Source organism: Trachymyrmex cornetzi, unplaced genomic scaffold (genome assembly GCF_001594075.2).
Source record: "Trachymyrmex cornetzi isolate Tcor2-1 unplaced genomic scaffold, Tcor1.1 scaffold23, whole genome shotgun sequence".
NCBI lineage: Eukaryota > Metazoa > Arthropoda > Insecta > Hymenoptera > Formicidae > Trachymyrmex > Trachymyrmex cornetzi.
Window position 1 is genome coordinate 1,373,471 of NW_017296956.1, and position 21,575 is coordinate 1,395,045.

The 21,575-nt window shown below is 31.7% G+C and overlaps 1 protein-coding gene across 1 annotated transcript in view; it reads right to left on the minus strand.

Moving 5' to 3' along the window:
• Gfrl (Glial cell line-derived neurotrophic family receptor-like) overlaps nt 1–21,575 on the minus strand; it is a 58,186-nt gene that overhangs the window by 14,247 nt on the left and 22,364 nt on the right. The window contains exons 8-13 of the mRNA XM_018506680.1: nt 18,295–18,500; nt 14,266–14,529; nt 13,393–13,460; nt 11,078–11,282; nt 10,461–10,606; nt 9,846–9,974 (exon numbers count right to left, since the gene is read on the minus strand). Of these exons, the coding sequence (XP_018362182.1) occupies nt 9,846–9,974; nt 10,461–10,606; nt 11,078–11,282; nt 13,393–13,460; nt 14,266–14,529; nt 18,295–18,500 (1,018 nt within the window). The remainder of the gene's footprint in view (nt 1–9,845; nt 9,975–10,460; nt 10,607–11,077; nt 11,283–13,392; nt 13,461–14,265; nt 14,530–18,294; nt 18,501–21,575) is intronic.

A 21,575-nucleotide genomic window follows, 5' to 3' on the forward strand; every position in this document is an offset into this window, starting at 1 on the left:
CAAACTAGTAGACTGCCATTTTGAGTTTCATCGACTTGGTCGATCGCAAGCACCGAAATGTAACGATTCCTTGTCATATCTGTTCCGGAATCTAGAACAAATCCTCCAGGGTCCCTCTAGAGTTCTCTTCAGCGTACTAGAATGTAACGATGTGTTGAACAATGTCATCACTTAATAACCAAAAATCAACTTTAAGCTAAAAATAAATTTATTTTATAATTTATTAGAAATAAATAAAAAAAATTTTACTTTTAAAATAATAATAACCAAAAATAACTTTTAACTTAATAAATATGCAAGTAAAAGCAAATTGTCAAAGATATTGAAAGCGAAATATTTCTCATTTTACTTATATACATAAATTTTATGTATATCATTATCACAGCTAATATTCTTATTGTTAGGCTCGGTTTTACCAATATTTTTTCTAAGAATTAGAAAAAATAAACAGTAAGTTAAACTGAGATTAAAGTTAATTTTACATTGGTGGAACCATTTTTTGTCGATCACATAAACCAGAATTGAAATTTATCACATAAGTAGAAAATTCTCTATTTTGTTTGCAAAAGTTAAAAAACATGAACCCTAGATAAATTTAAATTACGAAGGTGAAAAGGGAAATAGGACCGGTCAGCGCAGTAGTGCAAATTTCTTTAAATGCATATAATTGTTATTGAATAATTGCAACATTATGGAAATACATTTAAACGAAAGATATCAGATCATATTTTTAATAACAGTAAGAAACGAGTGTATATTAATTCTGATATTATAGATAGTGGATTATGGTATGTGATAGTCCATAGAAAATTACCCGTTACTTATTGTTACTAAAAGCAGCTAAAAATGTAAGCCAAAATGTTTAAGTGTAATTATTTAAAATTATGTGCACTTAAAGAAATTTGTGCACCGCGCCTATTTCCATTAACCCTTTTCACTTTTGTAATTTATAAAAAAACTCAGTATTTTCTTATAAAGCTCGTGTTCTTGAAAAAGATTTTTTAAAAAGTAAAGACATGGACTTCCTGTTTTAATTTCATTGTTATCATTGTAATAAAATATTATAAACTCTAGCAATCGGGATCAACAAAACAACGCAGCAATGCTCTCTGTTTTAGAGAACTATCGTTCCCTTATTTCTTTGTCTTAAGACTCTCGCATTGTTCGATCTGTCGCGACTCGAGACATCGGACAGACGCAGGTGTTCCATATAGATAGCAACCATTGGCAAAGGGCCAATAAAGGCACCTATACCTTTTCCCTCTCCCGCATTCCCCTCATATTTCCTAACGCTATCCTACCGTTCTCAACTTAGTATCCGAGTATCGATTCCGAAGCTATCGCGACTTTTCATTGAATTTTCATGCGTCATTTAAGAGGCTTTTCTTTATCAGTCCTTTTTCTGCCTTTTAAGGAATAATGAAGAAAAAAACAAAAGTGTCATAAAAAATTATGTTGTAATAAAACGTAAAAAAACACAGTTGTACAAATAAATATGCGATTTCTTTATTATTAAATTCTTATAATAAAATAATCGGAAATTATAGAGTATTTTTAAATTAAAAATATATTTTAGAAAAATATGTAATCAATATACTAATATGCCATAGGGAATATTAATCTTTTTTCATTTGAAAATAATGGAATAGATCGATATTGATCACAAATAGTTACTGATTTTAATTTATATTAAAAAAAAATTTATAACTTTTCATTTTATTTACTAATAAAAGAAGTAATAGTAAAATGAGGAATGGAATTCTGTTCGAGTTCTTCGCTTGATACGACAGTGACTTCACCGCAATTTATTCTTCAAAGCGCTCAATTTTTCATACATCGTACAAAAATTAGGTATTCATCGTTTTTTGACGCTGTTTATTAAAGTTGCAAGCATATTTTATAGCAGCAACCTTAAACACGATGAATCGTCCCGTTAGCTCATGTGGAAATAAAACGTGCCGGATTTAATGAGCTTCAATTTTTTTACAATTTTGTTCTTAATGACGGTGCAAAGTGTTGAAGCACCTTAACGACGAGAATCCACTCGATGTCGCGACAGCAGTAGAAGCGGGGGATGACCATCTGCTGGAGGGTAACCGAAGGTGAAAATGCAGAAAGAACTTTCTGATATGAATTATTAGAAATTGCGAACGTGTTCACTATTCCCAGATTTCTTGATTTTCTGTCCTTGTTTCTACCAGCAGAAAGTTTCTAAATTTTTTCGCATTCTCGGACGATTGCTCCCTTGCGCGATTAATATGCGCGACAGGTATAAAGATTTTCTAGAAAAAAAAATGGTGTATGTAAAGCTTTAAAAATAAATTTCTAATGTCTAATAAAAAGAAAAAAACGTGAAAACTTTTTAACACAGTATACAAAAAAATCATAAGTACAATAAACAAAACATACAAAAAAATTATAAGTATAAGAATTGTTTAATCTTTTATTTATTTATTTTACTTTTTATTCATTTTTTTAAGAATTATATATATATTTATTTACAGTCTATAATTCTCTATAATAATTTTAGTGTTTATTTCATTATGATTACTAAATATTGTTTTTATTTAAATAAAAATACACATTATAAAGACGCAATACTTTTAATTTCAGGAGTTTAAAGATCTATCGCATAAAATTTGGATGTATAAGCAACGACCATATTCATAGATATCGCAGAAGCAACCAGTACATATCCGTCGGCATAAGATGGTGACATTGAATTATTGTTAACCTGGTAAATGCAGTCCGGCAGCTGTCGTCGCGATCGTCGCTGAATGCGACAAGGCATTCCGGTAAAATATGCGAATGCATAATTGAAAAACGGCGCAGAGCGTCGAGAAACCACGGCTTTTTCACCGTTTCTCGAAAGCCGTAAGACGGGATTAAACTGCACCCGTCAGGGGTAACTTAGCGCCACACCGAATAAAGATCGTATCATCGGTACTCTCTTCCTCAGGAGAGTAATTTGTCAGCTCCACTTACGATATACAAAAAAATCCGAGATCTATCTTCACTCTTGTGCCAAGTCACCTTCACTGATTCAGTTTAATTCTGTTTCGCGATGCTAGAGAGTTTCCTATTTTTAAGCCGTACATGAGATAAAAGTAATGTAATATATACTCGTTTTAATATAAATTAATTATTTTACCTTCAGACGAATAGAAAATGGATTATTCAAAAGTTAAGTTTTGATAACAAAGAAGAAATATGTTCCAAAATGTAAAGTAAAATTTTATATAATAAATAAAATAATAATGCATTTTTAATAATGTATTATTAGGAAAAAATTTCTTAGATAATTAAAGTAAAAAAAGTATGAAATATTCGCAGCATTTCAAGGGTCTACCATCTATATGGTATATACAATTCGTCTCAAAGTTATCTCAAATATCAGTTTGATGAAAATTGAATATTGAATTAAAAATATAATTAAATTGATTTAATTGTTCAATAGAAAAATTATTTGGCGATTTAAATTAAACACGATTTAAATATTCAATTCGACTGTATTTTGTAGATATAACCAAAATTAATTGAAAGAGCGTAATTGGCTGCACAGAATCTAAGAGCACGCGATATCGATATCAAATTAGGTCAAATTATCGAACAATCACGGTCGAATAATCACGGGAAAATTGTACAAAATGGGCAAAAATAATCGCATAGACAATGGGTAGCAAAGTTCCAATTAAAGACAATCGATACTTGTTCCTGGATAGGAGATATTCGATTGCATCTGGCTGACAAACGACTAGGTGATTCGAATAATGATTTGAGCGAGATATTCCAAGTCGTAAAGTTCTGCACGAGCTTCGAATAGCATAAATCCCGCTCGACGGCAGATAGAGAGAGCGTGGGGGTGTGAATGCAAGGAGGGAGGGGAACAGAAAGTGAAAGATGAGAGAAAGTAAGACGAATGCTGCTCTGCAAGAGAGAAACGAGCGATTTCGAGTCGCCGGCGCAAAGACGGCAGTCCTTCGCTATATTAGCAAAGTTTTATGACGTATGTAGCCGCGACGTGCAGTCATCGGGGGAAAATGCAAGTTTCCGTCCTTCTCGCTCGACGATGCAGTCCGCTGCTGCTACGAGCCCCATGGGACAAGGTAGATAGAGAAGGAGGGCGAGATCACATCGGGGACTAACCGCACGGGCCAACTGCCACTATGGGAAACTTATGCGAATCTGAAAATTTTCAGACACACATCCCGTGTGGACAAATTCGTAATGGTTGGATATCTTTATTTAATCATTCTACTTAATGAAGTGCTCTGAACCTTGAACCGTACATGGAAAGAATGATTTTGCTGAAGTATCGAAAAATTTATTGTCAGATCTATATTAACCAGATATAGATCTGACAATAACTTTGTTGTATCATCGAAATAACTATGTAAGACGTTCAATACAGATCAAACTGAATACTAGAAAACTTTTTGCAGCATTGCTCATCACATCCGAGCTTATTTTTATGGTTTAACAAAATTATTTTTAAATCTATGTCTAGCGAAATTTTTGATACTTTAGCTGTTAGCAAAATCATTCTTTCTATGTACTAATTAACGAAAAACTAAAATATTTAAAATCTTAGCCAGATACGTATCTGAAAATAATCTTGTTAAATTATCAAAATAATTAGATGCTCAATATGGCTGCTAGAATATTAAAACTTTTTGTAGCATTGCTCATTATACTTAAACGTCCTACACATAATTATTTTCATAACAATTATTTTTAGATCTGTATTTAGTTAAATTTTTAGATATTTCAGCAAAATTGTTCCTTCTGTGTGTAGAAGTAACAAATATTCTATTTAATATTGATATTAATACACAATTTGGATATAAAAGATTAAATTATTCGCCTTTACTAAAATATATAGATGGGAATTTCGAAGATATCGCATAGAATTGAGAAGAAAGAAAAAAAAGAAGGTAGTCTACCACACACATTAATGATAACAATCATCTTGGGTCTACTCCATTTTCTAAACTCGCCTTTTTCTTCGCGATCGTTGCTTAGCGCGATCCTCGGATCTCATCGGGTGAACCTCAATCTATTTATCTATATATCCATCGCATGGGTCGCCTAGTCGACCATTTCGTTCGAATCGAAACACGCTATCTCTCCCGCTGGCAATGGCAGAAACGAATTCTCGTAATCCCGTCAGACGTTCTCCGTCGAGCCGTTATTTAAAGCCGTCCAACGGGCATTCGATGAGCGAAGTTATCAGCTATAAAATAACTTTAGTTATATCCCTGCAGTTCCAAGATACGAATTTCTTTTTCCTTTAGCTAAATACATTGTGTGTAATTATTTAAATTTAACCTATACTTAAATGTGTTAAATGTTAAATTAGTTATAGTAAAAATATTACGTTATTATATAACAATAAACGTATGTTTACAGATTATTAGTTTGGAATAATGTTTTTTTTCCTATATCAAATCCGATATAGTACCTCCATTATATAAGGACATGTCCCATGTATTTATACGTTATTAGTTTGGTATAATGTTTTGTTCTATATGTCAAATCCGATTAAAGTATCGCTCCATTATACAAAGAATGAATATTTACAGATTATTAATTTGGAATAACATATTTCCTGTATATCAAATCCATAATTAATTTCCATAATTCACAACTCTCTCTCTCTCTCTCTCTCTCCTTCTCTTTCTCGCTCTGATATATTTAGAATTTGCTATAATCCCGTGTAATACTTATGAGACAACATTGAAAAACTTTCTTAGCGAAACTTTTAAATCAGAATCAGTGTGTAATTTTTCGTCAACTCTGCTTTGCATCAATCGATCGTGACGTTTTGCTTCAATCTGTATGACGTGCTAAATGTACGTCGTTTTCTGCTCGCGGCACGCATTTTACAGTCATACAAGTTCCCGAGGCGATTTCCAATCTGTGATCAAGCGCCGGTCCATTTGCAACTTGATGGAGATATTCTGGATTCGAATTGGCGTGTTGTTCCGATCTATCCTTTTTTCGTGCGAATTTTTTGACGTTGAGAATTCGTTATAATAAAAATCCCTCCCGCCGTTCAATATTCGCAGGATATATGTTCGCCGAAGAGAAAATTTCATTATTGCTTTTCGATGTAATCATGTTCAGAGTATGTGGGTCAAATATGTTAAAGTAAAGGTATGATCTCGAGGCACAAATGTTAATACATAGATAGTGCTTAAATGTAGGAGAGTTTTTTTAGTTCATTCCGAGATCACGTTACTTGAGCACGTATAGTTTAAAGCATTTAACACAAATCCATCATGGATTATTAAATTTATTAAGGGGATATACTCGCTGTTAGTTAGAAATTTCAAAAAATCGATTTTTCAAAAATCACATTTTCTTAAAGTATATAATATTAGAAATATTCCCTGAAAATTTCAAGTTAATCCACTGTATTTTCACGGAGATATACGATCTTGAGTATACGTCCGTCGAAGCGCTTCTAGCAGTCTAGTGCGAAGGAAAGAATACGTCGTCGGCAACAACAAATTGATATTTTAGAAGCATCAACTTCAAGAGAGGATGTACTATATGGTTCTGGAATAGATGACTCTGTGTAAGTTGAAAAATTTGTTATTAAGTAGTAAACTGTACTCGAAACTTTAAACGCGTTTATCTCAAAACTATGTTTTCAAAATCAGTGACCAAAATATCTCAAAAACCACTGCACCGACCAATCTGAAATTTTACATGCTTTTTTTAGACATGTAAACCTAGTCTTTAATCAAAAGATTTTTTTTTCCAATACCTTCTCTTTTTTTAATAGACGAAAAATGTCCGTTTTTCATGATAATTGAAAGTTTATCTTTGAATAGCCGCCATTTTGTTGTACTTTAATTTTTCGAGATATCGAACGATTAAAGACTAGATAAATTCATATATTAACTAAATCTTTCGGATTTTTTTATTTCAGATAACCTAGTTCCGAATGGCAATGGTCATCGCAAAACGCGTTTTGGAAAACGGCTTTCCGGACAGCTATAACTTATTTATTTATTAATATTTTTACATACAAAAAAATATGAAAACTTTGTCAAAGTAGGTTCTTTCGAACATAAAACCTTTCATACAAACATGCACATATACTTTTCTGAAAAAAATTCTCGAAGATTCGTCTTTTTTTGGCCTCCTAACTGAGTACACCCCCTTAATAAAAGAGATAAGTAGATTATTAATTAACTTTCTATTATTAAAAATTCATAAGTGAGCTTTCTGCACATACATATTTTTTGTTTACTAAATTTTCTTTTTCTAAGCTATTATTTTCTCAAAATTTAATATTTTTCAAATCTATCACTTGATCAATCAATTCATGATACAACGGCTTCAATCTCTCTGTGTTCTATAATTTATAAATTCATTTTATTAATTTATAAAAATTATATTCGATCGGTTATGCCATACCAGGTATACTTAAATCACGACATCGTATACATAAGTCGATCATGAATCACAGAGTTTTAATCGCCCTGTGCGCATTATAAGCGAACGCGTTATATGTTCCGGACACATGTAAGGCTGCATTCTCTCGCGTGCAATAACCTGGAGATCGATCGGCGATCTGCACCCGGCTGCCGAGAGATCTATCGCGGCGCGAAGGGTAGAAATTCGGCAAGGAACGAGCGGATTAATCGCGATAATTCCGCCCGAACGACGCCGAGATTCGCCGAGAAATTAAAACTTTCGCGAGGACTCGTTATCGCCCTTTCGCACCGACTTCCTGTCGGCTGCACGCACGCGCGTGTATCGAATCGCCGTCGTTCACGCAATGAGCTTTTCTTGCTGTTGGAAAGACCCTCAAAGGCCTTGCAAATTCTGGAAGTACAATCCTACACGTAATGCAAACACGGTAAAGACTTAAAAGTTGACCTAGTATTTACATGTTTTATAAATTAAAAGAAATAGCAATAAAATACAAATCCAACAGGAAGAGATTACATCACATCGTTAAAACGTATTACAAATTTGAACCAGATATTACATTTGTCGTCCTGTACTTTAATGCACCATGTTATAAACTTTCAAAGTAATAGCAATCTACAAGGTATCTTATAATGAGTAGATAGAACAGGTTAAATTGAATCAAAAAGTTCTGAACCATTTTATGATTTTCATAATAATTAATAAAATAACAATTAATTCTTTAATGCTGTCAAAATTTATTTTAAATAATGAAACGATATTGTTAAAAGATTTTTTAAATAGTAAAAAATGTATACTAAATATAACAATATGTACAAGCATTTATACATTTAACAAATTTATAAGGCTGAGGTATCCCGGACACGTAAATAATAAAGAATTAATGAAATAATAATAAATAATAATTAATAAAGATTCCCAAATGAACAATCGTTTGTGTAAAGAAGTAATCTAGTTTTACACGTGTTCGCGGTTGCTAGGAGCTCGGCAAGATGCTTTGAAATAGCGACTCTCTAATCAGAGACTAGCTTTTTAATAAGAGAATCACTTTTTGATTGGGTCGACATTTTCGAGTGAGCTTTTAAGTGATGGTGACTAACTGCAAGAATGACAGCTATGCAAGTTTTAATACGTTACATTGAAGCGAGAGAGGTAGAAGTCACCAACTTGCATAACATTCACTCTTGCACAGTCCTCCACATGTTAGCATAGCAAAGGCTTATTCTGATATGTACATGTACATAGACCTCACTACTAGCACCACTGTATATAGAGTGAGATAACATATCTTATCTCACTTACAGGATGTTGCCACGTTAGATGATACGCTCTTATGAGTCTCCGATTAGAGGATCTCTATTTAGAGGTGCTTTATATATGAACGGTATTGGCTTCGCAGGAGCGGCATCATGTAAATTGTTATGTTGTTTGTAAAGCACACCTCCAAACATCTCGTCGCGATCCTAGCAATCATAAACGCGTGTAAGAGTGACCTGTTTTTTTACGCAAATGCATATTTATTCGGGGATTTTCATTGATTATGATCTCATTAAAATTTTTTATAAATATTATAAAATTAGTCGAAAATTGATCGACTTTATATAATAAGTAAATAAAATTTATTTTAATTTAATGATCTTGACTGAAGAATCAAACTTACTAGTGAATTCAGAATATATTTTGAATAAATTTAATGCTTGTGATGAACTTGTGATGGATTTGTGGATGTATGAACTTTTGTATCAAATACTTGAAACAAAATAATTGTTACTTGCTGACAGTATTTTTCTTTGTGTTGGAAAATTGGAATCATACGTCTCACGCAAGTAATTATTTTAAAAAACACTATGCATACATAATGTAAGGTTAATCATTGCAAAGTTTGCAAAATGATACTTCTCGAATTAGTTTAATCCACTTTACTACTTCACGTGAGACATCGTGTTAGATGCTGCATCATGTTAGATGTGATATCATATTAGATTCAAAGTATTATGTCATTTATATTGAATAAAAAAGTACTTGTAGTGTAAGATAATTAAGAAGATAACGAATAAAAGAGATAAATATTTCTATTTAAGTATAAGTCTTATACATATATATTTTAGATCAATACGTATGTTGTAATGTACAAAGTTTTAAAAATGCAGCGCTTATAGTGCGTCGTGTTAAGTTCAGAATGTGTTAATGTAGTTTTTAAAAAAGTGATGACTGAAAGCTCTATTTACTCGAGGCTTTGGAAAAGGTAATAAGTAGAATAATAAGATTCTGTCTCTCTCGAGTGTGTCTTCCTTTGTCTCGCGGTTTCTCAAAAAATTTTGTGGCTTTATCTAGCTCTCGTACCAAGGTATTCAATTTTCTCCATGCAGTGCGAAAAGGTCCATTCGAGATTCGCTTACCTTGACGCGTAGCAGGTGTTGCAGACTTTGAGCCTGGCTGCTATTTAAGGGTGGATTGTCGGTCCCGAGTCGTGCCACTGCAATCACGTTTTCTCGGGTCGCATTGTACAAGAAGAGTGTGCATACTGTCTGTAAATAGAAGACGGGAGAGTTGATCTGGGGAAGGTAGATACGTACACTGGCGCGTCGTTCGTCGCTACAATTATGGTGGCTTTATTAAATTCCGCGCAGCCCGATTTAGTTTTTAATAGACGCGCAGTTTGACGAGTCATTACATTTCTTATTGACATTTCTCATTATCGGGATTTCACGCGCCGATCGGAGATGCTGCGCATTAATTGCATTCTGGGAATTTCACGGAACGCTCTCCTTCGCCGCCGAAACGACGCGGGATGTAATAAACCTCGGAATAATCGACTGATTTTAAATTCTTTTCTGGGTCATTGAATTTGTGGCAAATTGTGCCAGGATAATCTCTCGAATTTGGAATTTAAGCGAAATTTCCATCGAGCCGTAAGCCGCGCGTACGGTGTTAATCAACGAGTGACAATTTCGAAGTGTCATCTAGTCGAGATTATAACGATCAATAGGAACAATGTGACGGCAACGCCTCACCTGATTATTGACTTCCTTTCTCATGAAATTATCGAGAGATGACACCGCGTCCAGCACGGTCACATTGTTGTACTGCTTCAATAAGGTCTCGTCCTTCTCGCTGTATCCCAGGAACATGAAAACCCCGTGCGGTATACTATATGTGTCTGCGCAAATAATACAATGCTGGTATTATATTGTGAGAAGAGAAATCCTTTTCTGTCGGACTACTCGAAAATCGTCGTAAAATCAAATCTACGGTCGAGTTCAGAAGAAAAAGAGAAAAGACATTTATTAAGTACATTTAATGTAAACATATAAAACGTAGTAGCAGAAGCCCTATTTATTAATATAACCATTTTCATTATACTTATTGAATTGATTATTATAAAAACATTCCTAATTTGTCAGAATTTAAATTACAAGATAAAATATGGAATAAGATATTCCTATAAAACTTTAATTAATTAATTAATTTTATAAAGCAAACAAAATCATAATCGCATAATTATATCTATATTATAACTTGTAAAAATAGCATTTAAGTTATTGGTTTGTAAAGAGTTCAATGAAAGTGTTGTCTAAATAATCTACTGTAATTTAATGGCATCATAATTATGAGAGAGATAATTACTCACCGGGCGAAGGCCGCATGCATATAAAGCCGCCGCTATAACAAAGGCAAGGACCTCGATGCGCTTGGTAGGCTGGCGCTTCATGATTGTAGAAAGCGAAATCCGTCTTACAGGGTAACGTTTCGACGCACAAGGTGTTGCAAACGAGTTGTTCACCTTCAGCACAGACACACAGTTCTGAGCATTCGGGCTCGTCTTCACGATAAAGCTGCGTAAGTAAAATACGTTGCAATCAATAATTATATCCATATATATTTCAAAAATGACTGTCGCAATTGTAAAAATTGTTAAAGTGTTACTTATTAAGTATATAAATAAGTTTTTGCAATTTTTTTTCCAATGAAAAATGACGTTCGTGATGTTTACGTTGAGAATCCACGTATTTTATGTAAACTATTGTATATAAATAAAAATTTATTGACATGATATCCACATAAATGTAACATTGTGATTTTATTGCACAATCAAAATAAATTTTCCTCGAAGTTTCAACATGAATTTTACGTAGATATACGTAAAATTCTTCCATATAGGTTTTAATATACATATATAATCCGCGTAGAATTAATGATGAAATATAATGGGGATAGAACTAGAAGATAACAATACATGGAATTCACGTGAATAAATTTATATCAATTTTTATTCTATGCAAACCATGTTGAAATTTTGGTATTTTGATAACATGTCATTCATGATACATTACATATGGATATCATTTTAATGAATTTTTGCCCACGTAATTTACGTAAAATACGTGAATCTATCTTCATCGAGAAGGTAAAAAAGAATAAATGTTTATATGAAAATGTATTGTACTATTTTTGTGCTTTAAATTCAATTCTGAAGTTACGCTCACACGTTATAAAACATCTTATAGATGATGTTCCGACATATACTACCAGTACTAAAAATCTATCACGAAATTTATCTAACAGTAAAAATTGATTCGTCTGTGACTTTTATTTTTAAGAGATGTTCTTTGCTATTTGTTTTTATTATTATTAAAGATACATTTGTAATCAATTTTATTGAATACTGTGTCTAATCTGTTTCTTTATTCTAAATTAAAATAGCATTTATTCAATCTGAGAGGATAATATTAATAAATTAATTCTAAAAAGATAAAATAAATACTTTGAATATGAGTCTTCCGAAATTTCTTATTAAAACAAAGAATTTGAATGTGTGATCTATTCTTAAAATAATAAAATCTGGAATAACAAAATTTTTTGCGGAAAAGAAAATACGGGAAAATTTCAAAATAAAGCAAGGAAAAAAGGAAAATTTTGGAGGAGAAGAAGAGAAATATCGTATCACTTTGATGGAAATATTACTTTGAGAACTGTAGAAATGAATTGATTCACATTTTGACACATGGAAGTTAAAAATAAAAATGTTATTTAATTCAAGGGATTGGATTACTATTTCTCTTCTTTGATATCTGATAAGTGTAAGTCTCACAATTTATTCTGGTTGCTTCAGTGACGATTTTATTCGCGATAAAAATAGCGAAGCATGCAAATGTGCACCTTCTCAGAGTTCATTTTTAATTAAATTAATAAAAAAGTTTTCTGACTGCGAATTATCATATCAAATTCAAAATACAGGTTGGTTAACCTTACTAATAAAAAAATAATTGTGCACAAAAACTTAAATACGCATTTGTTAGCACTATTTAAAATTAACTCCGGAAACTTATTTATACACTCAGTATATGCGTGTATAAAGAATGTATAAAAGGAATAATGTATAGATCGAATACCTAGTATGTGATACTAATTTATCATCTAAATACTCACATTTTAAATTGTTATAACAAAAAGTTATGCTTTATCTATATATATTTTCTTCAGGTAATAATCTTTATTTAATTCATTAATCGACAAATTTGTCAAAATAGAATCTAGTATAAAAATGTCCAAAAAATAATTAACATTAATTGCCATAGTTATTTCTTTTGATACAATTAATTAAGACTCTTTAAGTTATTCTTAGAGTTAAGGAAATTTCTCATCAATAAGAAGAGTTAAAGAGATACATCGCGAAGTTGTGAAGAAGTCGTGGACAATTTCCCGTTCCTTCCCTCTTCCATTTCTGTACGATAAAAATTCGCTACTATGCACTGTGCAGTAAATATCCGATTTTCGCTGATACTCTCGCCCACGCTTTCCGGTATGACGTTCACGAAAAGGTTTCACAAAACCCACGCTTTTTCTTTTTTGTCTTGCAAGTATCGGCTCTCGAGGGTGACGGCAGTGAACGCTTTGCGTCGCGACGGCGATCGCGAGAGACTTGGGAGATTGCAAATGACTCACCCTTTTGCCCTTGCCTTCCCTTATGTATTGCTGACTGTGTGTATTCGACCTTTGAACCACGCAGAAGCCTACAAAAGAAAGTGACGTGAGAAGCTGTCTTTTTCGCCAGTTTATTTCTCCAGTCCTTTACAAACTTCTTTTTCGAACGTATCTCACCCGGAGGCGATCTATCTAATTTGCTTCTCGATGCAAAAGAGATTAAAAATTCTTTTTTTTTAAGCTACTGGTAAATAAACGAAGTTTTATTTATAAAAAATATAATAAACGAAGTTTTATTTACAAAAAAAATCAGTTTGCTTAAATTAAAAAATAATATAGGATACATAGAATGTATAAAACATATAGGTATGATAAAAAAGAATTAGAAACAAGAATTTGAAAATTTACAGTTTTAAAAATCTCTTAAAAAATAAATATCTGCTAAAAAATTAGCACTATGAAAATATGATAATATATGTATAAACGAACCTTAGCATTGTAATAAAATTTAATAGTAAACTTTCAAAGATATCACGATAAATTCAATTTTCAGTAATAAATATATAATAACCAATCAAGTTTTCCAGATGAAATTGCTGTTACGATAAAATTTACGAGGAACAAGTTTATATTACGTATAAAATGTATTTCAGAGTTTAATTTGTAAAGATCGTCTATTTTTTAGTGTTAGCTATCTCAATATTTCCGTACTCCTAAAAATCAAACTGAAAAAGTAGTTAATAATTTGTCAGCAAAATGTTCGATATAATCCCGAGAGAATCAAGGGATATTACATACCAAATGTATTACGCACCAATTATATTACGTAACAAATTAATTATATTACATAGAAAATTCATAATCATTGAATACATTTGTACTCTATCCACTCACGTGGTGTCGGCGTGGTGGTTGTGGTGGTGCTCGGAGTGGTGCTTATAGTGGTGGTTGTGATTTCCCAAGTTTCCGTGGGTTCGGTGGTCGGCCACCTCGTCACTTCCGGTATTTGATTATCTTCCACTTGTTCGACTGCGGTGGTCGCCGTCGTGCTCGCCGGTGATCTCGTCGTTAATGCGACGGCCGCCGTCGTTGTCTTCGCTGTTGTCGTTCGCGAATGATGGTGCTTTCTACGCGCGTGGTAGTCCTTCTGCGACTCCACTGTAATCAGAAGAATAACCCTCTCAAAACGATGTAAGAACGAAATCGAATAAGGATGTGGTCCGATTCGTGCTCTTGGAATCATTTCATTCTTGTTGTTATCAAATAAGGACAAACGAAAAATGCTCATGAGCATTGTAAACGTGAGTCAGACTACAATTTAAGAATTACGTTGAAAGGTAATATACAAATAACTCAATCTTTTACTCAGAAAAAAATATCTAATAGCAACTATAAAGGTGATGAGTTATATATATATAATATGTAGAGTTAATGTACATGTTTTATAGTTGCAATAATTATAAAATATATTATTTAATAATGCACATTAATGTTACGTATAAAACTTGTCTGTTTATCCCCCCTATTACTTAGAGAAATTTCCCTCTCCTTTTGTTAGTCTTTCTATTAATTGTCTGATAGAGTTTCCTGGCGGATACCTTCGATTGTTAATTTAATTATTTCCTTTATATATATATGTGTAGAATTAATGTACATGTTTTATAGTTGCAATAATTATAAAATATATTATTTAATAATGCACATCAATGTTACATATAAAACTTGTCTGTTTATCTCCCCTATTACTTAGAGAAATTTCCCTCTCCTTTTGTTAGTCTTCCTATTAATTGTCTGATAGAGTTTCCTGGCGGATACCTTCGATTGTTAATTTAATTATTTCCTTTCGTCATTCACCATTGCTAGCAGACAACACAATTAATTAATATCTCCATACATATATTTCAGATTTATGAGCAACGAAGGTAAAGTCATTAGTTAATGAATTTTCATTGAAGTCTTTTGGATATTCCATTAGGAATTGGGTCTTCTGTAAATTCAGAACATCATGATTTTCTTTCGGGAGAATCTTCTCTTATGGACATAATTTGACGAGAAGTTTAACGGGCGTTAAATTGTTTGTGGAGATCATTTGCGACGAGTAATTTTAGTTTGTAGCAACAAAGACGATTATAATAACATGGATCAAATACAAATATAAAAAGGAACTTTTGGAGTTAATGGATGCGAGCATTTGCTTAAGTCTCAAAAAAATGTATTTTTGCGGTAAAACTATTTTAAATTATAAAAGTTATAAATGTAATCATTTTAATTTAAATACTGAAGATGACGCAACAAAATGGCCGAAACGTCAATTGTAATAAGATAGACATTTAAACAGGAAATAAGGTATTTATTTTCTATGTTTATTAAACGTGTATTTTGAACAATTGATTAAATAATTCTCCTTAGACATCTACTATTGTAATTTATAAAGATTGTTTTCGCGTTGGCTTATATGCTTCTTATTATTATTGTCTATTTAGAAAGCCTTTGTCGATTAAATTTCATGACTGTCGCAGAACTTCTTCGCAAAAATTATTCACGATTCTATGTTTTATGATTGCCCATGCTGGGATGTGCTTTCACTTTCCGTCTATAACTTATAACATTTCACGGCACAATAATAAGAACAAAAAAATTGCCAACTCGAATCGGCATCGTCGCCTCGGAGTAACTTGGGCTTAATACTTTCTCCCTCACTGTCGTGCCGCGCACCGGGAAACGGACGTGTGGCCGCAAATAACAACCGCTAAGCAATATAAAGTGCCGAACGGAGAGCCTGTAAAATTGCAGTTGAATGTACACGTGTAGTCATCCGACGCGGAAGTATGAAAGTATCGGGAAAGTCGCCCGGTCCCGTATCGCCGGCGGCGCAGCTGCTGTGAAATATTTCAGCCTCCGTGGGGCTTCGGGGTGATTACACTTTCAAGGGGCACCGCATGCCTCTCCTCTCGCGAGACGCGTACAGCAATAATAGGGAACGTAAGATGCGCGTAATAATATTTTACGAGCTGCAGCGACGACTGCAACTTTTATTTTCACGAAATAGATTATGTTTATCAGTATTTATAAATGCGCCACAAAAAACGGCGATGACTGAGTCTTCTATTTTAAAGCAAATCGTGCATCTCAATAGTATTTGCAGTATCTTAAGGATTTAATTACAAATTGTCCAATGTCAAATTATAAATTGAAAATAACTAAATAAGATATTTACTTTTTGCGTTTATCATTAAACATGTATTTTAAACGATTGATTAAATAATTCTTTTTTACCTCTGGAATAATTTCAAAAAGAATGATGCATTCAGGGAAAAGATTAGATTTGCGATATGGCGATCTGTGCAACTACATGGTGATGCCACTCGTAGAATTGTAATTACATCGGTCGAACAAACGACACAGATTAGCTCTTATCGATCTTTCCCGACTTCGTCGAGTTGTAAAGCATGGCAAATGCAATGGACTGCATTCAGTCGGTAGATAAGTCATTTAGATACGAAGAAATTGCATCTCCTACTGCGTTTTAGAAGTGTATCATGCCGAGCGCATCGGCAAAATATCATAGAGCTCTGGTCTGTTCTAATTATGTACCATAATGTTTATATATTCGGTGACCTAGCAGAATAGAAATTAGCACCAAAGTAAATTCTTTAGTAATTTTCCGGCCGTAATTTGTTAATTTGTCATTAATGAACATTTTAGTAAATCAGAAGTTAAATATAATTGTAAAAATTAAAATCATATTAGTTAAAAAAATAAGCTCTTGTTAATATTTTAGCTCTTGTTAAATATTTTATTACAGTGTTTTGAAAAGCTTTCGAGATGAGCTACAAGAATATGTAATGGAAAGTGGGAGTTTTCATTTTAAAAACTCTATTTGACCTTGATGATGTTAAACCAGTAAATACATCCTTTTAAACCTTATAACTTTTATCGAAGATATTTTTCTAAAAAAATGCACACTTTCCGAGACATTAGACTGTTTCCAGATTTTTGCTAGGTATATATTTAATTGCTCATTACTCGGCTTCCAAAGCTAATTAGCAGGAACGGCTTTGCAGGTGTTTACTTGGTAGGTTCCTTTAACATCACTGCAAATGCTGTTTGATCAAAATCGGTGATGAGCAGAACGTAGCCTTTCCTTATAAGTTTAATTTACTGATATAATTTAGTGAAATAATCAACAATGATAAATTAGAAAATTACAAAAATCTATTAGATCAAAATTATTAATATAATAGATCATATTTTGTTACTTAAATATTTTATATTCATTTACTGTAAATAACAACAAATAAATATATCCTTTAGTAAATAAATGCAAAAAGAATTTGTTATAAAATATCATTTAATGAAAAATGGAATACCGTCACATCGTTCTTTATGCTGATAGAATTGTGTGAGATAAACATTTGTGAAGATCGAACATTGGAACAGTATATATATATATTATCAGTCTATATTAATTAACATTCCAATACCAGATAGTGTGCAGCTTGCGATTATTTTTATATAATCCGGATGATTCAATATCGATTTCGAGATTACCACGTTTTCAAATAACTTGCTTGAAGTGTACCTGCTATTTTCAAAGTAGGTTAACTGTTTTAAAGAATAATATTTATTTCTTTTGTAGCAGTCTTTATTTTAACCTCAAAAAAGTAGACCAATAATATCGTATTGCTTTATTGTCTTTCATATATTTTTATCGTACTTTTATAAGGTGAAATTCTACAATAACCTTGAAGTCCTTGAACATATTTCTTTTACAACATATCTATTATTTCCTATAATTTTTCTTCTCTCTGTACCAGTTGTCTATCAAAGAACAATGAATCGTAAAACCTAACTTTCCTAATCTAAATTGTTGTTACCGAGTCCTCAACGCGAGTAATGAATGTCCCAGAATTTTCCGCTTACCTACGCAAGGATTCACCCAGAGAAGCCGCTGCCAACCCAGACAGCCGTATAGCTGGTTAAGCTCGGTGCCCTTACAAGCGCAATTAGTATGAAGTTCAGTACCCAGAATGCCCAGCATCGCTTTTCTGCACTCGGAGGTTGGTCCGGCGCATTTCTTCGTCATGCTGTCGACCGCGCAACTCTGTTCATAATACTCTAGTCTAAGTCTAGAAAAATAAAAATACCAGGATATCAATTACATAGAATAGATGATCAATTAAATTTAGAGTGGCTCTTATAAAGGAAATAAAATAAAAAATTTTTGAAGTTCACTTTGAAAGGTAAATCAAAGTAGACTGCATAATATTTCGAAAATTTTTTATTTTATTTCTTTTATTAGAACTGCCGAAAAAATGCTTAAAATTATGACAAAATTGGCATGTCGAACGCTGTAATGATTACTCGTAAGTGGCGCAAAGATTGTTTATCACATTGATATGCATAGTTAATTATATTTAGAAAATTATTATAGGTACACTGAAAGAAAAGATTAGTTGCTGCAACAATTTAAATAGTAAAATATGGCATTTTTATATGGCTGCAGCAACCATATAAAAATGCTATGCCATATTTTACTATCTATATTGTTGCAGCAACTAATCGTTTTTTTCAGTGTACATATATTAATACAATAAGGTAGTACAACTTCGAATATGGTACAATTCTAAATAAAATAAGATTTGAATGTAATTTTCGAAGTTTAAGTTTACCTTTTTCCTATTTAGTAGTACCCTTTAGTACTCTTTACACAATCGAGAGTTACTAAACTTTAACCTTAAAATTAGATTTGAACCTTATTTTGTTCAAAATTGTACTTACGCTAATTTTTTTAAATATAATTATACATCAATGCGAATTACATATTAATGATAAATATTTTCGCGCTAGTTACTCGTAATTATTATTGCATTCGACATGCCAGTTTTAAAATAATGTCAAAACATATATTTATCCATATTAAAAGAAAATTAATTTACTAAATGCCAAAAAGCAGATAGTAATATTCATTTCACTAATTTCTTCTAACAGTAAACAAAATGAAAAGACTGATGTTCGTATATTAATTAAACATGGACGTTCTATTAAAACATCAATAATCATCTGCAAATATAAATGACGGTTTAACAAATTATTAAATATAAAACGGATTTAATTGACAAATTGATTGATTTTCGAGATAAATAATTACTTTAATTAAAAAGGTATCCAAAAGTATCTGTGGGATCAATAATTATAAGTGATGTTGTAACAATCACTGAATTGTATACCTGTGTGACCACTATATAGTGATATTAATACTAAATGATCAAAAGGACTAATATTGTAACAATGACCAATCGCGGGTATTCTCATTGATCACAGGGATGGTGGCAAATAAATATATACATATAATAAAACATGAGTTTTGTTTCTACATAGAAGCGTTTCAATTACAGTATTTAATTTCTCAATTATAACAATTTGCAAAATTATTCAAAATTAAAACGTGCATATTTTTACATAAAAAAATTATTATTTTGTAAATTTCCTTATTTTTGTCTACTTTATGAATGATAAGTTTTTCATTATTTAATATTATACATGTATTTTTTTTCTATTTTTTAAAATATAGAGATAGAGAAATGTATTATACATATAGAATAATATTTAATATTTTAAATAATAAGTAGAAACGCATCGTTTATTTTAAAATAAATTTATTTATCCACATCCTATGAGATTTAATATCGTAAATTTATTTTATTTTCTATAATTAGATGTAGAAACAATGCAAATTCAATTTCTAATCTGAATCGATCATGATTTCTCAATAAGATCATTACGTAGATACTATTAAACTACGTTTGTATATTATAAACGTAGAAATCAAATGTTTTTCATTTATATTTAAAATGAAGGTAATGACGGAGTCGTTAAATTAGTCAAACAAGTGTCTAAATTCAAAAAGCACTGAAGTTCATTAGCGAAGTTTTTAACACTGTTTGGATAAATAATAAATAGATAAACGTACAATGGATAGCGTAAAAGCTGTTACAACACACACACACACACACACATACACACACAAATAATAAAAATTTTATTCTTTACATAACTTTTACTAAATCGTTCAATTACGAGATGTTACTGTTATACATCTTACATATTGCATTAAAAGCCAGAAAACTATATCAAATAAAAGTTCTAAATCAATAAAAAAGGTAATAATAGTTTGTATACTAATAGTCAAGTAGTTAAAATATTTAAAAATAAAAGAAATATTTAAAAATAAAAGAATTATTAATAATTTAACCAATAATTTAATTAATCATGATACTCAGAGCAATGTGTTGATTCTGTTAATTACGAATTACGTGATAATAGCAGTTGTTTGCTTGCAAACAACTGCTATTATAAAAATAAATAGGCGCATTCAAGCAATCGTTAAAAAAGTATTTAAATAAATGCTACAGAGAGACACTTCGAAGCGTGCAAATGCATCTTGACTCACAAAGCGTCTATGGCACGCAGCAATTAATCGTTTTTTTTTTCCAAGTCGCATATAGATACCTCTAAATAGCAAAATTAAAAATGGATTCGTTCATCCTCGGCGATAAATCAATTAAAGCGCTGAATCGGACCGTGCATACGTACGTGCGTGCATGCACGCGTGTTTTAATTTAATCGATCAGCGACGCGCTTGCACACGTTCCATCGCTCACAATTGCATCTCCTTTTCGTCCATTTTAATCCCCCGTTACCCACGTTGTTTTTTTGAACGTATTTATTAACGAGAAGAGCATTTTACTTCTGCACATAATATTTAAATTTTCGTTATTGAGTTTGAAATTTTATCATTAAATAAGTGATGATATAACTACATAATTTGTGACATATCCAATAATGTTCATGAACAGTGAAAAATATACAATAAAAGTTTGCAAACGATTTCGATAATTTCAAAATTAATTAATTTTTTTGCACTAAAATAAAGTAAAAATCAACAGATTTACATCAATTTCAAATTTACATATATATATGTACTAGTACTCTACAAAAAAAGTATATTATTTAATATCATTATATAGGTCCCTTCAAAAGTACCACAATTTGAAAAAAAAAGTTTTTCAAGAAAGGGAATAACTGTTTTCTTAACTATTTATTAACTTAACAGATAATAATTATAGATAATTACACAAGTTTACAGTAAAACGGTTGGAAGTAATTTTTTAATTTAATTGTGAACCATATATATATTAAAA